This window comes from Lingula anatina, chromosome 1, assembly GCF_051362555.1.
Source record: "Lingula anatina isolate TDL-2025a chromosome 1, LinAna3.0, whole genome shotgun sequence".
In the NCBI taxonomy this organism is placed as follows: Eukaryota; Metazoa; Brachiopoda; class Lingulata; order Lingulida; family Lingulidae; genus Lingula; species Lingula anatina.
In genome coordinates this window covers 71,484,614-71,508,068 of record NC_141767.1, presented here as the reverse complement: position 1 = coordinate 71,508,068, position 23,455 = coordinate 71,484,614, and the positions used below count along the sequence as shown (strand labels likewise).

Genomic DNA, 23,455 nt, shown 5'->3' with positions numbered 1-23,455 from the left:
ACAGCATAAAATATAGACCTTAATATAAAATAGGAATTTCACGCCAAGAAAGATAATTCTAAAAAAATAAATCACCTTCTTTTTACTAACTGAAAGCTATTCCACTCCCAATCTATGATATAAAATGTGAAAAGTCACTTCTCCCTTTCCTAGCTAGGAACTACCCCTACATTCACCCTGAGATGGTCCCTCCTGTCAAAGACTACCTGTCCACTCACCTGGAGATGGGCCCTCCTGCAGCAGTGCCGGGAAATCATTGTCAAACACATAGGTACTATCGTAGTTGGGATTAACCTGTGGACAATATATATGTTATCAGGCCCATAGCCAGGAGGGGTTCGGGGGGTTCGAAAGAACTGCCCCTTTTGCTGGGAAAAAGGTCCACTCTGGGTAAAATTTGATCTCGGTACATGAAGTTTTTATGGGAAAAGGTCCACTTTTTCAAAAAAAGAACCCCCCTTTTGAAATTGCTGGCTACGGGCCTGGTTATTATATTTAATTGGCTACAGATTTTTTTTTCAATTCACCATGGAATCAGTTAAAAAACAGACACTGGCTGAAACAATTTCTGTTACAGTGGTGTAAAAGTAAAACAACCAATGGGTGGCAGTAAGCTAAATAGCCAGGCTATATCACATATACCTACCTGTATTACCAGGTATTATCTGGTACACCTACCTGTATTACCAGGTATTATCTGGTACACCTACCTGTATTACCAGGTATTATCTGGTACACCTACCTGTATTACCAGGTGTTATCTGGTACACCTACCTGTATTACCAGGTATTATCTGGTACACCTACCTGTATTACCAGGTATTATCTGGTATACCTATCTGTATTACCAGGTACTATCTGGTACACCTACCTGTATTACCAGGTACAATCTGGTACACCTACCTGTATTACCAGGTATTATCTGGTATACCTACCTGTATAACTACATAATATGTGATACACCTATCTGTCCTCACCTGTCCATTAGGTCTTGTGTTTACTGGGATATCTAATACACCTATCTGTCCTCACCTGTCCATTAGGTCTGGTGTTTACTGGGATATCTAACACACCTATCTGTCCTCACCTGTCCATTGGGTCTGGTGTTTCCTGGGATATCTAATACACCTATCTGTCCTCACCTGTCCATTAGGTCTGGTATTTCCTGGGATATCTAATACACCTATCTGTCCTCACCTGTCCATTAGGTCTGGTGTTTCCTGGGATATCTAATACACCTATCTGTCCTCACCTGTCCATTAGGTCTGGTGTTTATACTGGGATATCTAATACACCTATCTGTCCTCACCTGTCCATTAGGTCTGGTGTTTACTGGGATATCTAATACACCTATCTGTCCTCACCTGTCCATTAGGTCTGGTGTTTACTGGGATATATAATACACCTATCTGTCCTCACCTGTCCATTAGGTCTGGTGTTTATACTGGGATATCTAATACACCTATCTGTCCTCACCTGTCCATTAGGTCTGGTGTTTACTGGGATATCTAATACACCTATCTGTCCTCACCTGTCCATTAGGTCTGGTGTTTACTGGGATATCGAATACACCTATCTGTCCTCACCTGTCCATTAGGTCTGGTGTTTATACTGGGATATCTAATACACCTATCTGTCCTCACCTGTCCATTAGGTCTGGTGTTTATACTGGGATATCTAATACACCTATCTGTCCTCACCTGTCCATTAGGTCTGGTGTTTACTGGGATATCGAATACACCTATCTGTCCTCACCTGTCCATTAGGTCTAGTATTTCCTGGGCACAGTGGGTTGCTGGGGTCGTGGCGTGGAATGTCCTCTTCCACAGGTTTTTCTACCTGCCCCTTCCATGGCCGCCTCATACGGTGTGGAGACACCAGAACCCAGTCATCCTTCAGGGGGTTATACCGGATGTGCTGGTGCTCTGACAAGTAACAGGACAGAACAAGCGGCAAGTAATTTAGTCCTAGATCTAAATCATGATGTATTTAAACAAGTGCACTGACTGAAATATAAGTTTAAATTTCAGGGTTGTGACATATAATGGTACTTTGTGATCATTTGGTACAATTGATATTTTAAAGAATATGTAAAAAATGCACTGTCAATTTTGTGAGAATGTAGAAAATGCCTGTATCACTATTTAACTTACCTGTAGGGTCAAACTGCATTGCCTTGTGCCACGAGCCTGTGGTAAGTCAACTGCGCCTGCGCACCTGTTGCCAACTTCCTGTTTAAGTGTTTGGAAAGATGGCGGAGCATGGCTGAGTACGCAGCTGCTTGGTTGACATGAGGGAAAGTTTTTAAGTACTTCTAGATATTTTTGTCATTGTTTCTGAAAGAAAATGACGGGGGAGATGACCTAAGCGTCTGTTATTGATGCAGCTATGTATCATTACAATAAGTCTCGAGCCAGACAGGGGAGTTCGCAGGAAGGACAGGTGGGACTGGAGACTCGCTGTAGCTTTTGAAGTGATATTAGTCGATATTTACCGCCTCGTGAGCTCCAGTAATCGATTGATGCGTACATGTAACTAAGCTCTTTGATGGATAAAGTGCTTTCATGGCTGTTTTCTCTTCCGAAAACGGGTCATAGTTACACAGATCTTATATTAAAGATAACATATTTTACCACAAAAAAATACTAGTAAATTGTAACAATTTCAAACATATTTAAGTTCCCAAGTTTATAGTTTGTTTCATGATTTTGTTTTGGCAGTTGTGCTTATACTAAATGAGAAACTATTTATTTCCTTTCATAATCCAATCCTCCAGTTTACAATATCTTTCATTGCTTTCCACTAATACTAGTGCAGCCTGTGCTAGGCTTGATAAAAATTGAAAGGTTAGAATTCTCCTGTTGTGTATTCTCCTAGACATTGGTCAACAACAAAATAAATCTGTATGACAAAAAGCTGATGTATTTGAATTCATTTAACACCAATATAGCTTTTTTCTTCAATTGTCTTTTTCTCCCACCTGCTACTTAGAACTTGTTTGGACCTCAGTTTAGTCTCCAAGCTTCTGCAACTGTTGTGGCTGAAAGACCTATCACTAAACAGGTAACTACTGCAGAGTGTCATATCTCTTTGATAATAACTGAAAGACCTTATGTTGAATTGGTTATTGCTTAAGTTGGAAATGTGTCCATAACAGAAACTGAGAGACCTATAATTGAACAGGTGCAGGATGTAACTTTTGGTGCCTGCATCTGTTGATATGGAGCAGACAGTGACTTATAGTTTTTGCTGCTGTTTTGTTTTGCAAACTTTTTTTTTCATCTTAGCTTTTTTAATTATTTGCAAGTTTGCATTTTAGAAAGCCATTTTATTTGATATAGCCTTTGATCAAATTATGTACTGTGTGAAAGTGTTTTTGAAGTTTATACATTTTAAACTTGTCTTTACTTAGCTGGCCATAACAGAGATTATGGCCAGCTTTTAGAAATTTCTTCGTTTTCTTTCCACACGTGGCTTGGTCCACATTATTAACTACATTTTTTCTTTATTATTTACTGTGAGTGTTGGTATCAGTTTGTTTCCATATGTGTGTCTTGCAAGTGATTGATTAAAATGAACTATCTGATTTAATGGTCAGTATCCCAGAGATGTCCACCCTACGTCCGCCTCCACTGTTGACCCCTCCACCTCCCTCCTGAAGAAATACGGCCAGCCCACCGAGCTCCAGATTGCAGGTAAGATATCTACTGTGGCGCTGGCGCTCTATCTTAATTAATAGTAGTTAATACTTGTTGTTATTTTAACTGCTTGATATATGCATGCTTTGGAGTTTATATAAACACAATGTACAGAATAGATATGGAAGTTAACATAGAGTGTTACCGTAATTTGTTAATAATAGAAGTTAACATATATAGTACAACCATAATTTGTTAATAATAGAAGTTAACATATATAGTACAACCATAATTTGTAAATAATGTCTAATAATGGTATACCTAAAAGGTAATCCCTTCAGGTGCACATGCTGGTATGATGTTGAATGTGTTTTTTATTATGTTCTGATGAATAAGGAGATTGAGCTCTTTTATTAATTTTGTATATGTAATATTAAGAATAGCACTGGTGGTAGGTGTTCTTATACTAGTAATGTTTTTACTCCTAATGTAGTGAAAGGGAATGTTTTAGCAAAGCAGTTCACCAGTGCAGCAATTACAACTTAATTGTAGTTACGTACATTGATAGGTGTGTGTGTGTGTGTGTGTGTGTGTGTGTGTGTGTGTGTGTGTGCCCATGCATATATGTATCTGTGTGCAGGTGCATGTAAATGCATGCCTGTGTGTATACTAATCTTGCCAGGGCATATGTAGCTATGTTGTAGTCATTGCACACAAAAGCCTTACCTAGCTGTAACACAGAACCTGTTGTGTCTGATATATGTACTTATAGATGCTATTACCTAATAATACCAGATGATGTCTGACCTTAAGAAATTCACTCAAGTCTTTTGTAATTGTTTTTTTTTTTTTCTTTTAATAGAAAATTGACAAGTCTTCTTGATCTGTTTGTTTCCTTTTTTACAGCCAAGAGCCAGCAAGCTTCCCGTGAGTTTTATGTCTTAAATTTAGCATACCTCATGTAGTGTGCTTTGATGTGCTTATCCAACCCCCAACCCCCAGTGTGCTTCTCTAGCCTACTAGGGGGTTTGTAGGGGGGATGCTACCTTAGCAACAATGTAGACTTAGTATAATAGTATCTATTTAATGTTCTAGGAGGAGGGGGGGTAAGAGGTTAGGGCAGAGAGTTCAAATTATTACGGTATTATGGGACTAGCTGGGAATACTAGTAGCTGAATAAGTAGAGAGGGGTTAACAACTAATAGTGGTTCAGTTTCTTTTATTACTTAGAGGTACTATTACATACATTTACTGTACTGGTAAAAAATGTTTGAATAGATAGGTAAAAAATGAAACATTACACATTTTATTATTTTATTAAACTTAAAGCAATAATAACTCTTCCTTTGAGATTCAAAATTCCGCATGAAATACATTGTAAACAACGCATGGAAATATATTCTATTGTATTTTACCACTAAAACGGCCGTTATTGTAGTAAAACTAAAATCTGTGCTTGTCAACGGGGCTTTCGATGCCTTTCTTCCCAGTCATCAAGGCATTCGTTGCTAATGACGTAATGGTGTCACGCGGATTCTCGCGTTCATTCGAGACCAAAATAACATGGCGCCAAACGCATTAATGTGGACGCAGACCTAAGTTGCGAGTTTTTGTACAGTGCGTCGGTTTACGAAAAGCCCAGAATGGCACACATTGTGGATATAAATGCATTTTTAACAAAAAGACGAATATATCTCATGAATCTTATATAGTGTTGTTGTTGTCTGCTTTTCCCGCGGTTTTAAGTAGGTCACCAGTGACTTTGCAATGTCAGAGAGAGCTCCGTCAGTTAAAATCTCTTAAGAGATTTTAACAAAAAACCATACGTTTAGGAAAAAAACCCTGGATTAACTTTGAATGCAGGAATGGGGTCGTTGACCATTGGTAAGTACGGGAAAATTGCCGTTTTTTCCAGGAAAATCCAATTTTTGGCCAAAACGAAGAGTTATTATGACTTTAAGATCCATTGACTCCATCATAAGAGTAAATATGTGCATGTCAACAGGTGTGTTATAATGTGTGTTATTTGTATCTGTGTCTAAGATGCACTGTCCTCTGGTTCTGTGGTACATGATAACTGGCACCGTGTTTGTGATCTGTGAGAGTGGCTAGCTTCAGTGAATGGTGTGGCTGTTATGTGGCATCAATGGTGGCTACTGACCTGTTGTTGAACTGTTCTTGTACAGATGGGGATATTTTGATCTTTTGTCTGGAAAAGGAAACTTTTTGAAAACATTATATATGAACCAGAGGTTCACAAGTAGCAGCAGATTTCAGTTACTGACATTCTCTACATAAACTTAGTAACCACAGCTGTGTAAGCCAGACAATTGCCAAAGATCTCCAGTGTTATAAATGCATGCAGGTTGATGTGAGCAGTATTGTGAAGTTTGTGATTTAAGTTGCTTGGTACTAACTGCGGGTTCTGCTACCACAGGATTCCAGTCTGACAAACCCGGAACACAACCCCAACGTAACGCGCCTAATGTTCGCAAGCAGACTGTGGTCCCTGCTGCGGCGTATGCACATGACCTTACTAATAATGACCACAATAACCTTGATGACAGATACAAGATTGTCCAGAATTCTGGGAATAATAGAAAGAACCCGTCCATGCATTTACCAGGTAGGCTGTACTGGCTCTGCAAGGTGCTCTGCCAGGTAGGCTGAGTTGGCTGTACAGGTGCTCTGCCAGGTATTCTGTGCAGGTGCTCCACCAGGTAGGCTGATTTGGCTGTACAGGTGCTCAGCCAGGTAGGCTGTACAGGTACTCTGCCGGGTAGGCTGTGCTAGCTATGCAGGTGCTCTGCCAGGTAGGCTGTACAGGTACTCTGCCAGGTAGGCTGTACAGGTACTCTGCCATGTAGGCTGTGCTGGCTGTACAGGTGCTCTGCCAGGTAGGCTGTACAGGTGCTCTGCCAGGTAGGCTGTGCTGGCTGTACAGGTGTTCTGCCAGGTAGGCTGTACAGGTACTCTGCCAGGTAGGCTGTACAGGTACTCTGCCAGTTAGGCTGTGCTGGCTGTACAGGTGCTCTGCCAGGTAGGCTGTACAGGTACTCTGCCAGGTAGGCTGTGCTGGCTGTACAGGTGCTCTGCCAGGTAGGCTGTACAGGTACTCTGCTGGGTAGGCTGTACAGGTACTCTGCCAGGTAGGCTGTGCTGGCTGTACAGGTGCTCTGCCAGGTAGGCTGTGCTGGCTGTACAGGTGCTCTGCAGCATTAGGCATGAGATATTGCCCTGCTATACTTCATAAGCCTATCTGTTACCAGGATGAAATTGCTTTCAATTTCTTTTCAAGTTGTAATGAATCATGTGAGACTAATAAGATCATTTTATTGTAAAAAATAATTTATTAATATGTTGTGTTGGTTGAATTCTTCAGCTGTGTACATAGATGGCTAGCATTTTAATCATTTGCTTGAACTGGTAAAGTCTATAACTAATAACTGAAACAAAGTTAACATTCTTGTGAATTCTATAAATAGAAACATTGTAACAAACACAGTTATTGCACATTAATCAGCAATTTTTACAACCCTGCACTTAGTATCAATATAGAATTACCTTTCTACAGATATTATTTGTATCTAACTGATTTTTTCCCTCTTTAAGGTGACCGTGTGATATTTGCTGAAAGTCCGTCTGCTCCGGGAGTGCCAATAGTTTACAGAACGCCCGAGGAGAGGGCAGCCAACCCTGACCGCCTGAATTTAGACAGGTCAGTCTGACCCTTGTCCATGTCAGCAGGACAGCACTGCGTAGTTACATAGCATACCTCAGTTAGGATATTACATACAGTGTAACTACTTCAAGGTGAACCACCCTAATGAAAAAAGATAGGACTTTTTCATAAGGGCAGACAGCTATATTGTATCTTTTGTTGTTGACTTCCAGGCGTCGTTTGGCAGTGTGTCCCATTCTGGAAGGAGAAGAACAGTTACGTTTGCTCAACTACCAGCACAATGTGATCACCCAGATCCAGCACCTGAGCAGTCTGAAGAGACTGATCTTCCTGGACCTGTATGATAACCATATAGAGGAGATCTCTGGACTCACGGCACTCAGGTCTCTTAGGGTACTCATGTTAGGGAAAAATAGGTAAGACTCATACATGTGTATGATACATGAGATCACTGAGCTCTTCAGACAATATGACACATACTGCACCTGTCAACTTTACCTGAACATACATGCTAAACAATATCTCAGCACAACAGTTCAAACTTCAAATATCATCATTGTACGTTGATCTGTAGGTGTTATAACATGTTTGATCCAAGGAATACCTCTCTCTCTCTCTCTCTCTCTCTCTCTCTCTCTCTCTCTCTCTCTCTCTCTCTCTCTCTCTCTCTCTCTCTCTCTCAAACACACCACACAAGGTCATTATCACACTTTTTTTTTCAGAATAAAGAAGATTGAAAATCTAGATGCTTTAATCAAACTAGATGTTTTAGATCTGCACGGGAATCAGGCAAGTTATAGCATGCTGTAGCAGTGTTTTCTAGGAATGTTAACATTAATCAATATTGTTGTTGTTACTGATTTATAGATGAAAATTGTCAGTAAGACTTATGGTGGTTGTAGACATTATATATTTGCTATTGCTGGGTATAAAAAAAAAATTTGCCTGACTTTTGACATTGGCCGTTTTAAGAATATCAATCCAGGTATATAAAGCCAGAAATAATGATCATTTTTATTTCAGATTACTGATGTAGAGAATCTTGTGCACCTCAGTGAGCTACGTGTGTTGAACCTGGCAGGCAACCAGATAGTCCATGTAGAAAACCTGGGGGGCCTTGACGCTCTGGCTGAACTCAATCTACGGAGGAACAGAATAGTCACTGTGGTATGTATACCATATAATAGATAGTCCATGTAGAAAACCTGGGGGGTCTAGATGCTCTGGCTGAACTCAATCTACGGAGGAACAGAATAGTCACTGTGGTATGTATACCATATAATAGATAGTCCATGTAGAAAACCTGGGGGGTCTAGATGCTCTGGCTGAACTCAATCTACGGAGGAACAGAATAGTCACTGTGGTATGTATAACATATAACAGATAGTCCATGTAGAAAACCTGGGGGGTCTAGATGCTCTGGCTGAACTCAATCTACGGGAAACAGAATAGTCACTGTGGTATGTATAACATATAACAGATAGTCCATGTAGAAAACCTGGGGGGCCTTGACGCTCTGGCTGAACTCAATCTACGGAGAAACAGAATAGTCACTGTGGTATGTATAACATATAACAGATAGTCCATGTAGAAAACCTTGGGGGGCCTTGATGCTCTGGCTGAACTCAATCTACAGAGAAACAGAATAGTCACTGTGGTATGTATAACATATAACAGATAGTCCATGTAGAAAACCTGGGGGGTCTATATGCTCTGGCTGAACTCAATCTACGGAGGAACAGAATAGTCACTGTGGTATGTATAACATATAACAGATAGTCCATGTAGACAACCTGGGGGGTCTAGATGCTCTGGCTGAACTCAATCTACGGAGGAACAGAATAGTCACTGTGGTATGTACTAATATAGCATATTACATATAGTAGATGCCACATATGAATAAGGTAAGTGGTTTGGGCACAAATTAAGAAGATAGTGTACATACTTTGCAAGGCTTAGATTACAGTGAAAGAATCACTAAAACAGATTTGAAAATGTTCTTAGCAATGTGGCAGTTCATGAAAACAATGTTGCTACTGACCTTTTGACTGAAACTAACTGTGTAAAAGTATTGTTATATACATTCCTTGTATCATTTATGAAACCTTAAAAGCTCAATATTACAGCAGGGTAGCAATGCCAGTTAGAATGATGGAATGATTTAAGGTTTCAGTCCAGACTAGTTTAAGGAAAACTACATGATTTAAGACCACAAAAATATTCATGCTCTGTCTAACTGCTTTATAATCAGTATTTATCAAGTTGCACATTCAAATATCCTAAACATTGATGTTTTATCTAATTGACAAAGTTTATATATGTAGTGTTGGTTGCCAGATATGTGTTGAGTTGTTTCTTTCAGGATGACATGGTAATTTTTTTAAAATTCCACTCTGTGTAACTTTCAAACTGTTCGTTTCAGAGTGAAATCGAGAATCTTCCCAGTCTACAGAGGCTGTACCTCAGTTTTAATGAAATCTGCAGGTGAGTAACAACAGTGGAACAGTGACAAGTGTGCATAGAAAACAGCAATACAATCCTTATTGAAGTCATTAAAATGTAAAGAATGGGGACATTCTCTCTCTCTCTCTCTCTCTCTCTCTCTCTCTCTGTGTGTGTGTGTGTGTGTGTGTGTGTGTGTGTGTGTGTGTGTGTGTGTGTGTGTGTGTGTGTGTGTGTGTGTGTGTGTGTGTGTGTGTGTGTGTTGACATCAGCATCACTGACATAACTAAGTGAAGACAGTGGTTATAAAATAGTAGATATAAGGAGTAGTTGCCAGTAGTACATGTATAGTTGGCCAGACAGTACTTTGGTCACTATTGTACACTCATCCTTTGACTTCATAAAGATGTTCCTCCCTGTTCTTGTTGAAAAATTGAAATGTTGAATGATAAAAACAGCGAGTTTAGATAATGGTAATCTTCAAAGAAAGAAAGAGCATAATTTTTCACCCTTTCTTCCTCCCTCTCCTCCCCCCCTCCCCCCCCCCCCCAACACATAAAAAGCCACCCACTAAGAAGTGATTGGACTTTCTTACATTTGGCAAAAATAATAAAAATGAAGTGTAGAGTTTATTTTCCTTAAAATAACATCAATGACAGCAAAGTCCATTATACGTGGACAGACTGTGAATTTTTACTGAAAGGAGCAGAGCTGAAAGTGTGGGTCACAAGTTGTGGGTTATAAAAATATGAGGATTTTTATTAACATGGCCATCAATACCCTTTGCAAACATGAAAATTTTTGCGTCCAGTGATTTTCAGTTTAGCATGTTTTTTCAAAACAATTTCACTGAGTGCTACAAAGGTGCCACAAGTCTCATTATGCTCTCTGTAAAGGCTATTTGCTTTCTTTTTGCACTTGTAAGCCACTTCAATGTTTGCAGATTATATTGAGCATAAAACATTACGGCTTAAGGCCTGTTTAGAAACAACAATTCCTATAGCAGGGTGTAATGGTCCGTGGTTCTGTGAGGCACTTAGAGGGCAGTGAAGGGCGCGGAGTATGGGGGCCGACGCCACTTTGTTTACTTACTGTATTAGGAGGGGTAAAAACACAATAGAAATTCTGTTTGAATGAGTATAACTTAGTAGCATAAAAGATTACAGTGTTAATAGGTTACATTTGCTTGGTGATTTGCTGGCTGGTATGACAGAGAAATTAGGAGCTGTTCAGGAATATCCTTGTTAATACTATTTTTCAAACTCTTGAAGATATATTGAAGTTGATTCAGACCACTTCAAGTATTATGAAAGTTTGATAAAAAATAATTCAGTGGGAGTACAAATTGCTCCAAACAGATTTCTTTCAGTACATTCAATTGAGAGATTGTTCAAGATAAAACAAATTAAGTGAATGAACTGTGTTCAGGACATGAAGTAGCAATGAATTTCCGCCATGTTACCGTTGACCCTGAGCGTCATGTTAGCGCTGTAAACGTAGCTCCATTCAGTGAACTACGCCCAGTGGAGAATGACGCTGTCAACTCTAAGCTGCCTCATATCATGACCAACATCACCATGTATCCGTACAGGTAACATACACATGGCTATCCTGGGGGGGAGGGGGTATATCACAGAGATATGGCCTGTGAGGAGGCAGAGTTGGTTCTATGTTATTATGTTGTCATGGTGATTGCCTGGTAACTCAAGAGTGAAGGTCAGAAGAGTCAAGTTTTAATATATTGATAGATTTAGAATAAAAGTATAAAGTGGTATAATAGTATCCCCTTGTTGTTTTCCAGCTTTGAGGACATCTCCTGTCTGGCGGAGTCCCAGTCTCTTAGTGAAGTGGCTCTGGATGGAAACCCTTTCTCTGGAGACCCTCACTACAAGACTATCATGCTGCGACACCTGGGACTGCTCAAACAGCTGGACTTGAAGAGAGTCACGGTAAGTGGTAGAGTCTTGAAGAGAGTCACAGTAAGTGGTAGAGTCTGAAAGAGAGTCACGGTGAATGGTAGAGTCTTGAAGAGAGTCAGGGTAAGTGGAAGAGACTTGAAGAGAGTCACAGGGGCCATTCAGAATGAGAAGAGTTGAGTGTTAGCTGGTCCACGACTTAAATATGGCCGATCTACATGAAAGGAATACTGCTTAATCCTGTAATGGTCTTTCTGCCTCTTCCACACCTCCCCACAGTAAGAAGTAGAGAATTGAAGAGAGTCATGGTAAGAGGTAGAGTCTTGAAGAAAGTCACAGTAAGAGGGGTCATTGTGGTCATTGTGAAGGTACACCTCTAGAGGTACATCATACCTGTATGTTTAAGTTAGTGTGAAAGAAAAATACCATTTTAGAAAATGTTGTTTGTCTTCCTATATTGACACACCCTTATTGTTGTGGTTTCATTTCAGGAGGAAGAGAGAAGGGTGGCAGCTTTAATGTATAAAAAGGAGGAGGACAAGAGAAGAAACAGCAACAAGGAAGCTTTAGTAAAGGTAAGGATATTAATACATCTCATTTATGCATGGATGCAGTAAGGCTGATATCATGATATCAAGTTTCTCTATTAGATGGACCACGCTAATACCCACAATTGATTCTGCCATTATTATTATTTTATTATAACTCATCACTTGTACCATTTTGGTGTTCTTAACACATGACAGAACTACCATTGACAACAGCCTGGTAAACCTGTTGTGCATTAGACAGGGTTCCCATACCTAGATTGATCTAACATATTCGATCCATCTCCAAGGGGTTTTTCGTGAAATTGCTTTCAGCTTAAGCGGCTTAGATGTCTGGCATGCCCACTGAAGCTGCTAAATGATAGTTAATTACCCCCTAACAGCTTCAGTAGGAGTGACAGACATCTAAGCCGTTTAAGTTAATTGCAATCCCCTTGGTGATAGATCAATCCACAGTTAGTATGATAGGGTTTGTGAATGGTCCCTTAGTTGGTTTGTTTGACCCCCCTACTAACCCCCTATGTTGTGGTGTTATTTCAGGACAGTGACCGTGTTATGATCCTGTACAGCCCTGGTGGCAGCCCAGCAGATATACAGAGTTTAAGTTCTCCCAGTGAACCACGTTCTAAGTTTGGGTTCACTGCCCCCAGTACCCCAGTTCTCCTTGTTAGTGTGACCGTCTGTGTTGTAACTGACAAAATTTGTCTTATTTAATGCTCACTTATGGATCTCAATATGTCCTAGAATATTATGTTTTTCTCTTTTAAAGAAAAATGTTCTTAATCTGTTCTAGGAAATTCTGAAGGACTTCTCGAAAAAAAACATATCTCAAACTGTAACATTCATTGCAAAACAACATTAGAACTGTACAAAAAATATACCAAATGTTCTAGAATAGATTGAGAATGGTAAGTGAATGTTAAATGAGACAATTTTTTGCAGGGGTGTATCCTCAGTGTGATGTCTGCCAGAGTCATGACCTCTCTTGTCATGACCTTGATCTCTCTTGTCATGACCTTGGCTTCTTTTGTCATGACCTTGGCCTCTCTTGTCAGAGTCATGACGTCTGTCATCAGGGTCGTGAACTCTCTCTTGAAGTGACCTAGATTTGAGTATATACTGTACACATTTGTGTGTTCTCATTTATTTTATGCTTTTATTGATGTGTTTTGACATTTTTTTAATCTTCATTTTTAGAATGATACATGGGATATAAGTAGGAGAACATCCCATTGCTTTAGAGATAGTGGAAAATTTGCCAGTGGTGGTCAAAGAAATTAACATGGCATTTTCAAAGAGAGCATTTTTTATCATTATCAGTTTATTTTGACATTTGATAGATGCTTTAAATCTGTGTATAAGATGTTTTTTAATCTCATGTACTGTTTCCAGTTATGAATGTCTTTGTCTTCTGTCCATTGGATCTAGGTGGAGTGTGTGGCCTCTGCTCCTCTAGCAATCTTTGTCATGATTTCATACTGTGTGCTGCTCGTGATTCAAAACATTACAGAATATAACATCTTTTCACCAGACTTAAGTAGTTGTAAGATCTATGTAAAGAAACTATTTATTAGGAAACAAAGATGTCCTCCTTATTCAACATAAGTATCAACCAAGAAGGAACTGTTACAAGTGAATTCCCTGCTACTTTGAACTTTTTTATTGTCACAGTATATTTGCTGTAATTACTTTTTGATATGCTTACTCTAATCTATGTGCAGGAGAAGCGTCGTCTGGCCATCAATAATGCCAAGCGTCAGTGGGAAGTGATGCAGGGCTCGCTGATGCACAGAACCAATCGTCTGGTGAAGATGCCAGAGTTATACGCCACACACGTCGGTAGTTACTCCCACTCTGACCTCCCTGCACTAGGAAGGGACAACCCTAGCCAAACACCGGACAGCATGAGGGAAGATTCAGACTCCGTGATGAGGTGAGAGTGTGACATATAATATACTTTGTGATATACAATATACCAAGCAGTGATATACAATATACCGAGCAGTGTGATAGGATTTGTGATATACAAGATACTGAGCAGTGTGATAGGATTTGTGATATACAATATACCGAGCAGTGTGATAGGATTTGTGATATACAAGATACTGAGCAGTGTGATAGGATTTGTGATATACAAGATACTGAGCAGTGTGATAGGATTTGTGATATACAAGATACCGAGCAGTGTGATAGGATTTGTGATATACAAGATACTGAGCAGTGTGATAGGATTTGTGATATACAAGATACCGAGCAGTGTGATAGGATTTGTGATATACAAGATACTGAGCAGTGTGATAGGATTTGTGATATACAAGATACTGAGCAGTGTGATAGGATTTGTGATATACAAGATACCGAGCAGTGTGATAGGATTTGTGATATACAAGATACTGAGCAGTGTGATAGGATTTGTGATATACAAGATACCGAGCAGTGTGATAGGATTTGTGATATACAAGATACTGAGCAGTGTGATAGGATTTGTGATATACAAGATACTGAGCAGTGTGATAGGATTTGTGATATACAAGATACCGAGCAGTGTGATAGGATTTGTGATATACAAGATACTGAGCAGTGTGATAGGATTTGTGATATACAAGATACCGAGCAGTGTGATAGGATTTGTGATATACAAGATACTGAGCAGTGTGATAGGTTTTGTGATATACAAGATACTGAGCAGTGTGATAGGATTTGTGATATACAAGATACTGAGCAGTGTGATAGGATTTGTGATATACAATATACCCAGCAGTGTGATAGGATTTGTGATATACAAGATACTGAGCAGTGTGATAGGATTTGTGATATACAAGATACTGAGCAGTGTGATAGGATTTGTGATATACAAGATACTGAGCAGTGTGATAGGATTTGTGATATACAAGATACTGAGCAGTGTGATAGGATTTGTGATGTACAAGATACCGAGCAGTGTGATAGGATTTGTGATGTACAATATACCGAGCAGTGTGATAGGATTTGTGATGTACAATATAGCAAGCAGTGTGATAGGATTTGTGAAGTACAATATACCGAGCAGTGTGATAGGATTTGTGATGTACAATATACCGAGCAGTGTGAGAGGATTTATGATATACAAGATACCAAGCAGTGTGAGAGGATTTGTGATATACAAGATACCAAGCAGTGTGAGAGGATTTGTGATATACAAGATACCAAGCAGTGTGAGAGGATTTTCGACATACAAGATATCGAGCAATATGAATTTGTGATATACAATATACTGTACAGTGTGAGAGGATTTGTGATATACAAGATGCCGTGCAGTGTGAGAGGATTATTTAGACTCTGTGATGGGTTGAGTTTGTGAAGTAAAAGATGCCAAAGGCTGAAATGATTGCTTGTCTGACATATAACTACTATATAGTAGAGAGAGAAAGAGAGAGTTCTCTGCATGCTAGCAGTGCTGTAAACTATGGTGAGGCTGAGGGAACACTTGTAGTTTGTGATAATTGTTTATTAACTGCATGCTGATATGTTGTTCCAGCCCGGTACGCCCTAGCAGTGCGAGAGCCTTCATTCAGGTGGAGGGAGGACGTAATAAATTTTGGGACATGAAACAAAACTGTTTCATGACCACGGGACTTCGCAAGTGTGTACTAGCTGTGATAGCTGTAGCTTCCTGCTTCTCCTCTGTATATTGTTGTCCCTGTGACCTGTACATGTGTCCCTGTGAACATGGCATGAAATACACATTGCAACTGAGCTGAAACTGTTAACACATCTTGGGGAGGGGAGGGGGGGCATTGGCTGATATATCGTGGCATGTTGCTGTGTTTATTTCTCAAGTCACCTTTTTAACAAAACATTAAGCTTAATCTAGATGCTCGCCATTCTAGAGCTGGGTGTGGGTGATAGGTTTAACACCTGTTGTTACCTCAGACACAGCTAACACATAACTCAGTGAGTGAGGTGACACCTGTAGCTAATGGATTTACAGAAAGTTTCATTATGATGAAATATGTAAAAATAACAAGCTTGGTGTGAGTGATTTGAGGAGTAGACTTGGAAACCTTAACATATGCACTATGGTTACATATTCATTTATGTACTTTGTGTTAATGTGGGCACTCCCTTTGCTGACAGAAGCTAATTCACTGATTATTTATCAAGTAAGCACATCATCACTGTAGAGAAAATACTCTCTAATACCACAGAATTGATATAAATTATATGCTAGCTTAACCCACACACATGCTTTTAATTTTACTAAAACCCCTTCAGTGCTTAGGCTTCATTTTACAAGCTAACATTTAATATTAAGATAACTCCAGGCAGCAGACTACCCCACCTATGTCATTTGTTATTAGTATAAAGAATAATTATAAAGAATTATTTTTATTATTATAGAATCCCTATGAATATAAAGCACACTGGTCAGTACACTGGTCAGTACACTGGTCAGCATGGACTCCCTGCTCGTTTAGATTTAATAATAAACCATCTTCTTCCTGGAGTTAAGTGTTATAGCTAAGAGGGTGGTGAAGGCCTCCTTAGATATCAATAAACAGTTGTTTAGGAGTGTAAATAATATACAGGATAACTTCAACTTCTGTGAAACATCAAGATTTTACATTTTTTATTTTATTATGGTTAAAAAGCTTGTTGTCATGTGTTACCATATCTTAAAAGTAGAATCATGATATTTTAAAAAATTTTGTTAATATTTATTTATTTATTTATTTACATTTTTTTTCATTATTAACTAATGTGATATTTTTAAGTTGTTTTATGAGATTTATAGATTCATTAACCAATTATGTTAAAAACCAAGCATGCCAGTTTTTACTGCACTATAGACGTCATAATTACTCACTTTAGTTGTACTCTACAGATTTACAGTGATGTGTGATCATTTATGTAATAAGATGGATAAATAATAATAATAATAATAATAATAATAATAATCATAATCATAATAATAGTCCCTTTATCACTACAGTTAGGTGTATCTTCACTACAATATATACACAAGGGGTATGGTTTTATAGACAGGACAGGTTACTGCATGGAGCAATGTTTTATCAAAAATAGAAAAGAACATTTCAAATTTATTATTAATCATAAATTTGGTTTTGTGACAGGTGCTGTACTTTAAGTGGGAGTATAAATACATGATGTAACACTGACTATAAAGACTTATGTCTGAGTATGGGCAAAGCAATATCCCAGTGTTTGCTTAATCTGACTTGCCTTACAGTTACTCTTCATTAAATGGGGACTTTGCCATAGTTTTTTGGTGTCCTCTGTGTGTATAGGGTGCCATTCATTTCTATAATGTCCTATGTTGGGAGAAGGAGTTCCACAGTATTTTCATAGATTAGTCTATGATGAGTAGAGGAGATCACAGGGGATAACGATTAGTACAAGATAACCCTAAGTCTTATCTCATTAGTGCAGCTGAGCACAACAAAACTGCAGCTGGTGCTCCAGAACAGGAATTATGGATTTTACATCAAGTTCTGCTTAAGAAAAACTGCCTGCCTCCCAGTGCTGGAACACTATGGTTCCACGTAAGTCCAGACCTACTCACAGGTCAAGCCCTTCATGCAGAGGGTAGGTGTGCTTATAGATAGGGGTGGGGGTGGGGATAGGGGGTGGGGGATGTAAACAATGATGATTACATCTTAGTTGGAGAAATAAGCTGCTGATATGTAAGATTAGCATAATTTTTCAATCTCACAATTTATTATGTAATCAAGTAGGATGAGTCAAACCTGATAAAGTCATCCCTGGTCCAGAGCTATTGTGAGATCAAAAAGATGTTGTTTATGCCCTAATACTACTGGTGTTTTACATTTGGGTGCATGTAACTTGTGTAACTATTATCACTCCATTTGCTCACAGGACAGAGAACCATCTTGCTGTTATCTTCTTTGGTTTCCAGTCTTAAGGCCATAACTTTGGGTCATGGCCGCAACTAAAGGTCACAACTGAAGATCTTCGGTGTAGGTCACAACTGTAGGTCACAACTGTAGGTCTTAATGTAGGTCACAGCTGTAGGTCTCAGCTGTTGGCCACGACTAGGTCACAACTGAGGGTCACAGTAATAGACCATAGTTTACTTCAAACAAACTATTTGGAACGTATTTTGATTTAAGTCCAACAGTCAAGATGTCACATGTTTTGTTAGGATATCATCAGATTGGGCCAAGATGTCATATCATGTCAAGATGTCACATGTCAAGATGTCATGTTATATTACGATGTCACACATCAGGATATCTCATGTCACGTGTCATGTTAGGCAGGTTGGGTTGAAATGTCACATTGGAATGTCACTCGTCAGATCATGTTGGAATATCACATCATGTTACTCAGGATACCTTCTACATAGAACTTGTTGGAAGATAGCCGTGAATTTTTATTACAACTTACAAAAAAAATTTGAATTGATAACCTTTCAGTTTTTGGAATAAAACTAGATAATACTATATTTTCATCAACAGTGACCGCAGTCGACCAACAAGTGCTCACAGCATACAAAATGGCGGCACGTCTTCAGACATCAACAGAGAGAGGAAGAAGGAGCGTCCAACCACAGCTAACAGACTGAGCTCTAGGTCTTCTTCCAAAAGTTCTGTGAACAGAAATGCCTCCCCAGAAAAAGAAACCATCACATATAAGTAAGTTTCTCCATAGAGAAGACTTTCTTAGACCTAATTCCCATTGAAGTCATGGGTCTACATAGATCAATGGAAATCTGCAGGGACTAGATTAATATGCCCTCTCGTTTCCAAAAATCTTGCATAATCACTGGCTTTTCTGTTTTCTACTCAAGTTCAGGAGGAGACACATTAGTCTGTTAAACTGATAGCCTCATTGGGAACAAGCCCTTATTTATAACTTGTAAAGACATAACATTCCTTCCCAAGGGTCTTTTAGTAGTGAACATCAGTATATGTGTTAATTTGTTCCAGTACTGATCCCAGTCTGGGGACATGTCACCTGGCAGAGCTGGAGGGGGACACTCTCAGTCTGTATGGGGTGGGATCCCTGGAGGCTCTGGACAGGAACTGGGGGATCCAAGCCGCGGGGAACATCACCACCATTGCCTTCCAGTTCATGGACTTCACAGAGCTGGTGAAACATCTGGGGAAAATACGGGCAAGGTTTCCCAGTGTGCAGGTGTGTGACATGTAGAAATAACAGTAGGATAGTTAGATAGATGAAAAATGTAAAGAAGAAAATATAAGAAATTACCTACCAATTATTAGTACCACCAGCGTGTACGTTGGCGGTACTCATGGTTTTAGTCCCGACCCGTCTCGTCCGGCTCCGCCAACTCTGTTGGCTTCGCTGACACTGCGCTCTGATCCTCTAGTTAGGTTACATTTGTACTAAAGTACCATGCAAAAATGATAATTTGAGATTGTTGCTGATTTTCTTTCTATTGATAATATTGATATTTTATAGAAGTTTATTACTTTTTTTGGTAATTTATGTCAAAAATCTTTGTTTTTCAGACTCTTATATTCCAAGCTACCAATATTGAAAGTTTTCATCAACTCAATGCCCTCTCCAGTGTGCGGAGGCTGGATAATCTAGTCATTGACCCGGAGGGCAATCCCGTCACCCAGCTCAGCCTCTGGAAGCTGTATACAGTGTTCAGGCTGGCCCACTTCTCACTCAAGAAAATAAACAATGTGGAGGTGAGGTTTGATCCATAATACAACTGAAATGCACTTGCTTGTGACAACTTCCTTCCCCATGATCCCTGAGACCTTTGAATATTTTTTTTGGGGGGGAGGGTTTAGGGGGGTGAAAGAACCACCCTTTTGGTAGTAAAATGTCTGCTCAAAATCAAAATTTTATCTAGGTTCTGTTTCATTTCTTAAGATAGGTCAACTGAAAGGGATTTTTTAAAAAGAAAAAGACCCCCCCCCCCCCAATCTTTGGATTATCTGGCCAACTGACAGGCTTGGGCAGATAACACAATAGTCATCTCTGGGGGAAATTGTTAGGTTCTTGTTGTTTACTGAATGTTAATTTAAGATTTAAGTCCAAGTCATTTGTCAAATTGTTTCCTTGTCTGTTAACTTGCTGGCCTGACTGGGGTTAGAAATCAATGGATCACTTATCGGATTATTACCTGCTAGTTAACCAGAAATAACTCGGAATAAAAGGAAACTGAGTTCAAGTATTGATATAAAAAATGGCCAATATTTAATCTCCTGTTTCTTTATTGGTATAATTGATTTATTGAAAACTTGAGTGGGCTGGTTATCCCAAGGCAGTGTTTCATTAATTATCAGTGAAATATGCATCTGTAGATTAGGTTATTTGTTTCAGAATGACCTGGCTATATAGGATATTTAACAGTTCAATAAGCCAGGGGGGGTCCTAAATGAGCAAGGTGTTTCTACTAACAAATGTTCAGTAGTTACATGTTAGTCAAGGGAGGAGCTTGGGTTTGGTAGGAGTGAAGTAAGATTCACCATCAGGACAACAGATCAGGTTACAGCATAGAGATGTATTGGAGAAACTGGTGGGAGGAGAGGAAATGTACCTGTTATTTGGCAGTGATAGACCACTGGGATAGCTCACTGGGATAGGCCACTGAGATAGACCACTGGGATAGGCCACTGGGATAACTCACTGGGATAGGCCACTGAGATAGCTCACTGGGATAGGCCACTGAGATAGCTCACTGGGATAGGCCACTGGGATAGGCCAACATCAAATGGCCGTGTGTGCAGTGAATTTAGCTAATTGTAATTCCACAGTGATAAAAACTTCAGAAGAGGATTGTGTCCTGCAAAATGGCTTGAAATTATGCCATTTGCCAGAGAATAATGGTGGATATTCCACATGATTTACAAAGGGTTAAAATTCCCAGTAGTCTTCAGACTATTGATATTCCTAGAATTTCAGAAAATGAGGACACTCCCTAATTTGGAAAATGGGGACATTCCAAGTAATTTGGAAAATGGGGACACTCTAAATAATTTGGGAAATGAGGACACTACCAACAATTTGGAAAATCAGGACATCCCAAATAATTTGGAAAATCAGGGCATTCCCAACGATTTGGTAAATGGGGACCGTAGGGTTGATACTTTGAAACAGGTACAAACAATGTTGTTTTTCTTTGCATATACAAACTATTTATAACTACAACTGGTGTCAATGGTATTTTTCTAATTGCCTTTGTTGACTTGCTGCTGTTTAACCAGGAGTATCTTGTTACTTAAAAAAAAGTTAATCAAAAAAGAGGACATGTTTATAAATAATTCTTGCCTCAGCATTAAGAATATTTAATAATAATAAACAAAACTTCATCATTTAAGAAAAAGAAAAAACTTTAATTAAACATTCATACAAGGTCTCATATCTGTGACAAATGACAGATTTTTTTTTTTCTTTTCATTACAGGTGACATCAGCTGATATCTTAAATGCAGAGAAGTTTTTTGGTCCTTTGTCCCACATCACCACCTCCCAGCTGTCCCAGTCCAGACTGTTAACATTACTGGGAGAAAACAGGTGAGTCCTTTGGTCCTCTGTCCCACATCACCACCTCCCAGCTGTCCCAGTCCAGACTGTTAACATTACTGGGAGAATACAGGTGAGTCCTTTGGTCCTCTGTCCCACATCACCACCTCCCAGCTGTCCCAGTCCAGACTGTTAACATTACTGGGAGAAAACAGGTGAGTCCTTTGGTCCTCTGTCCCACATCACCACCTCCCAGCTGCCCCAGTCCAGACTGTTAACATTACTGGGAGAAAACAGGTGAGTCCTTTGGTCCTCTGTCCCACATCACCACCTCCCAGCTGTCCCAGTCCAGACTGTTAACATTACTGGGAGAATACAGGTGAGTCCTCACTGCAGTTGTATCTTTTATCCTATCAGCAGTGAGCATACACCATTATCCCTGTATCATTGTCCTGATAATCTTACAGATTTTATTAATCTTATGTAACAGATACCATTATTATTGTTGTTTTAATTCCAGGAAAAAACAGTTACTTTCTTTGTCAGAGGAAAAGTCTAGGAAATCTCCTGATGGCAAACTAGCTGAACACAAGAGTGCTATAGAATCTATAGGCAGGGCTGGACTAGTCTATCCACCACTAGAAGAACAAGTCAAGAAAGGAGAGGTAAGATTTGAGTGATGTTCACATCAGTAGAAGAGTTTACGTTGTCTTCCAATATTATAACAGTCATTGTAAGTAGGTTCTTTATACACTGTTTTGTCTGCATCACTTCCCACCTGTGGTGTTGCAATATCAGATCATTGATTTGCTTGGAATTTGTTGTTACAGGAGCAGAAATCAAAACTAGACTTTGCCCAGAAATTTGTCCGTCAGATCTCCAGGGAGGCGGTGGTGGTGGACAGAAAGCTGACCACTCTGTACCAGGTCTGGCCACAGATCATGGTCAGTTTGATACAGTCTGCTGTGATGGACATGGCCGATAGGAAAACATACATGAAAAAATGCATGGAAGACCTAGAGAAAGGTTGAAAATGTGGGCTTAAAAGTCATTTAAGTCTGGATACCTGCTATTTATGCCCAGGGCACCTCGCTGCCTTCTCATGACATCACAGACTTACACCACAGGAGATGGAGGAGGTTGGGGGATTAAATTGAAGAATTAAGTGGCACTTACTCTTAGTCTTAGTCAATCTCAACATTTGTAACTAGATTGGCAAATAATGACTTCTGATTTATATGGTAGGGAGGACACGAAGGATGCATTTTTCCATTGTTATTTTTCAGTGGAACTTATTCAAGTTTGATATCCCTTTCAGGGGTTGCCAATTTCTCTGGGATGATTTTTCCAAGAGAATTTTTGTTGCCACCAAGTGGTAGAGATAGAAAATAGCCACAGGGTTAAAGCAAAGGAACCAGTGGTTCTGACATGGCAGTGTGTGCTTGCTTTTTTATCATTTATAAAAGCTGACTCGTTATAGCGTCTAGTCAGACATTTCTCTGTGTACGTACATTCCAAGTTCACATTGCATGTGGCAGTTGTTTTAAAATGTTACTAGGTGATGTAATGGTGTTGCTAGGTGATGTAAAGGAGCAGTGCATGAACAACATAGATGTAGCCATTACTAGAATTGATGAAGGATTGTGATTTTGCATCTGTGATTTCTTAAAACTCATTTCAATCAAACAGGGCTTTTTGTATGTAAAAAGAAAATGTATTTGCTACACAAATGGCACTGTTGTAATAAAACTTTGTTTATTTGTTGG

The 23,455-nt window shown here is 39.3% G+C and overlaps 2 protein-coding genes across 10 annotated transcripts in view; one reads left to right on the top strand and one right to left on the bottom strand.

Moving 5' to 3' along the window:
• LOC106168962 (galactose-1-phosphate uridylyltransferase) overlaps positions 1-2,315 on the bottom strand; it is a 10,550-nt gene extending 8,235 nt beyond the window's left edge. The window contains exons 1-3 of the mRNA XM_087001447.1: positions 2,153-2,315; positions 1,755-1,924; positions 219-294 (exon numbers count right to left, since the gene is read on the bottom strand). Of these exons, the coding sequence (XP_086857573.1) occupies positions 219-294; positions 1,755-1,924; positions 2,153-2,171 (265 nt within the window). The 5' untranslated portion in view covers positions 2,172-2,315. The remainder of the gene's footprint in view (positions 1-218; positions 295-1,754; positions 1,925-2,152) is intronic.
• LOC106168961 (leucine-rich repeat-containing protein 49) lies at positions 2,269-23,455 on the top strand. 9 transcript variants are annotated; one of them, XM_087001434.1, is made up of 20 exons: positions 2,269-2,441; positions 2,991-3,062; positions 3,598-3,694; positions 4,544-4,564; positions 6,075-6,263; positions 7,250-7,355; positions 7,532-7,735; positions 8,042-8,108; positions 8,343-8,486; positions 9,742-9,803; positions 11,563-11,710; positions 12,169-12,252; positions 13,947-14,158; positions 15,743-15,847; positions 18,705-18,881; positions 19,176-19,383; positions 19,722-19,907; positions 21,631-21,740; positions 22,210-22,354; positions 22,520-23,455. In XM_087001434.1, exons 1-20 carry the CDS (start codon positions 2,388-2,390, stop codon positions 22,718-22,720), a joined length of 2,592 nt encoding a protein of 863 aa, XP_086857560.1. In that variant the 5' UTR covers positions 2,269-2,387; the 3' UTR covers positions 22,721-23,455. The 9 variants fall into 9 exon arrangements, with proteins under 9 accessions (XP_086857560.1, XP_086857561.1, XP_086857565.1 ...); XM_087001435.1 differs by lacking the exon at positions 4,544-4,564; XM_087001439.1 differs by lacking the exon at positions 6,075-6,263.

Excerpts from the sequence above, each read along its gene's own strand:
- LOC106168961 (XM_087001434.1), top strand. The coding sequence starts at position 2,388 with ATGTATCATTACAATAAGTCTCGAGCCAGACAGGGGAGTTCGCAGGAA. Across the intron at positions 7,356-7,531 it reads GACCGCCTGAATTTAGACAG|GCGTCGTTTGGCAGTGTGTC; the intron begins GTCAGTCTGACC and ends GTTGACTTCCAG. Across the intron at positions 8,109-8,342 it reads TAGATCTGCACGGGAATCAG|ATTACTGATGTAGAGAATCT; the intron begins GCAAGTTATAGC and ends TTTTTATTTCAG.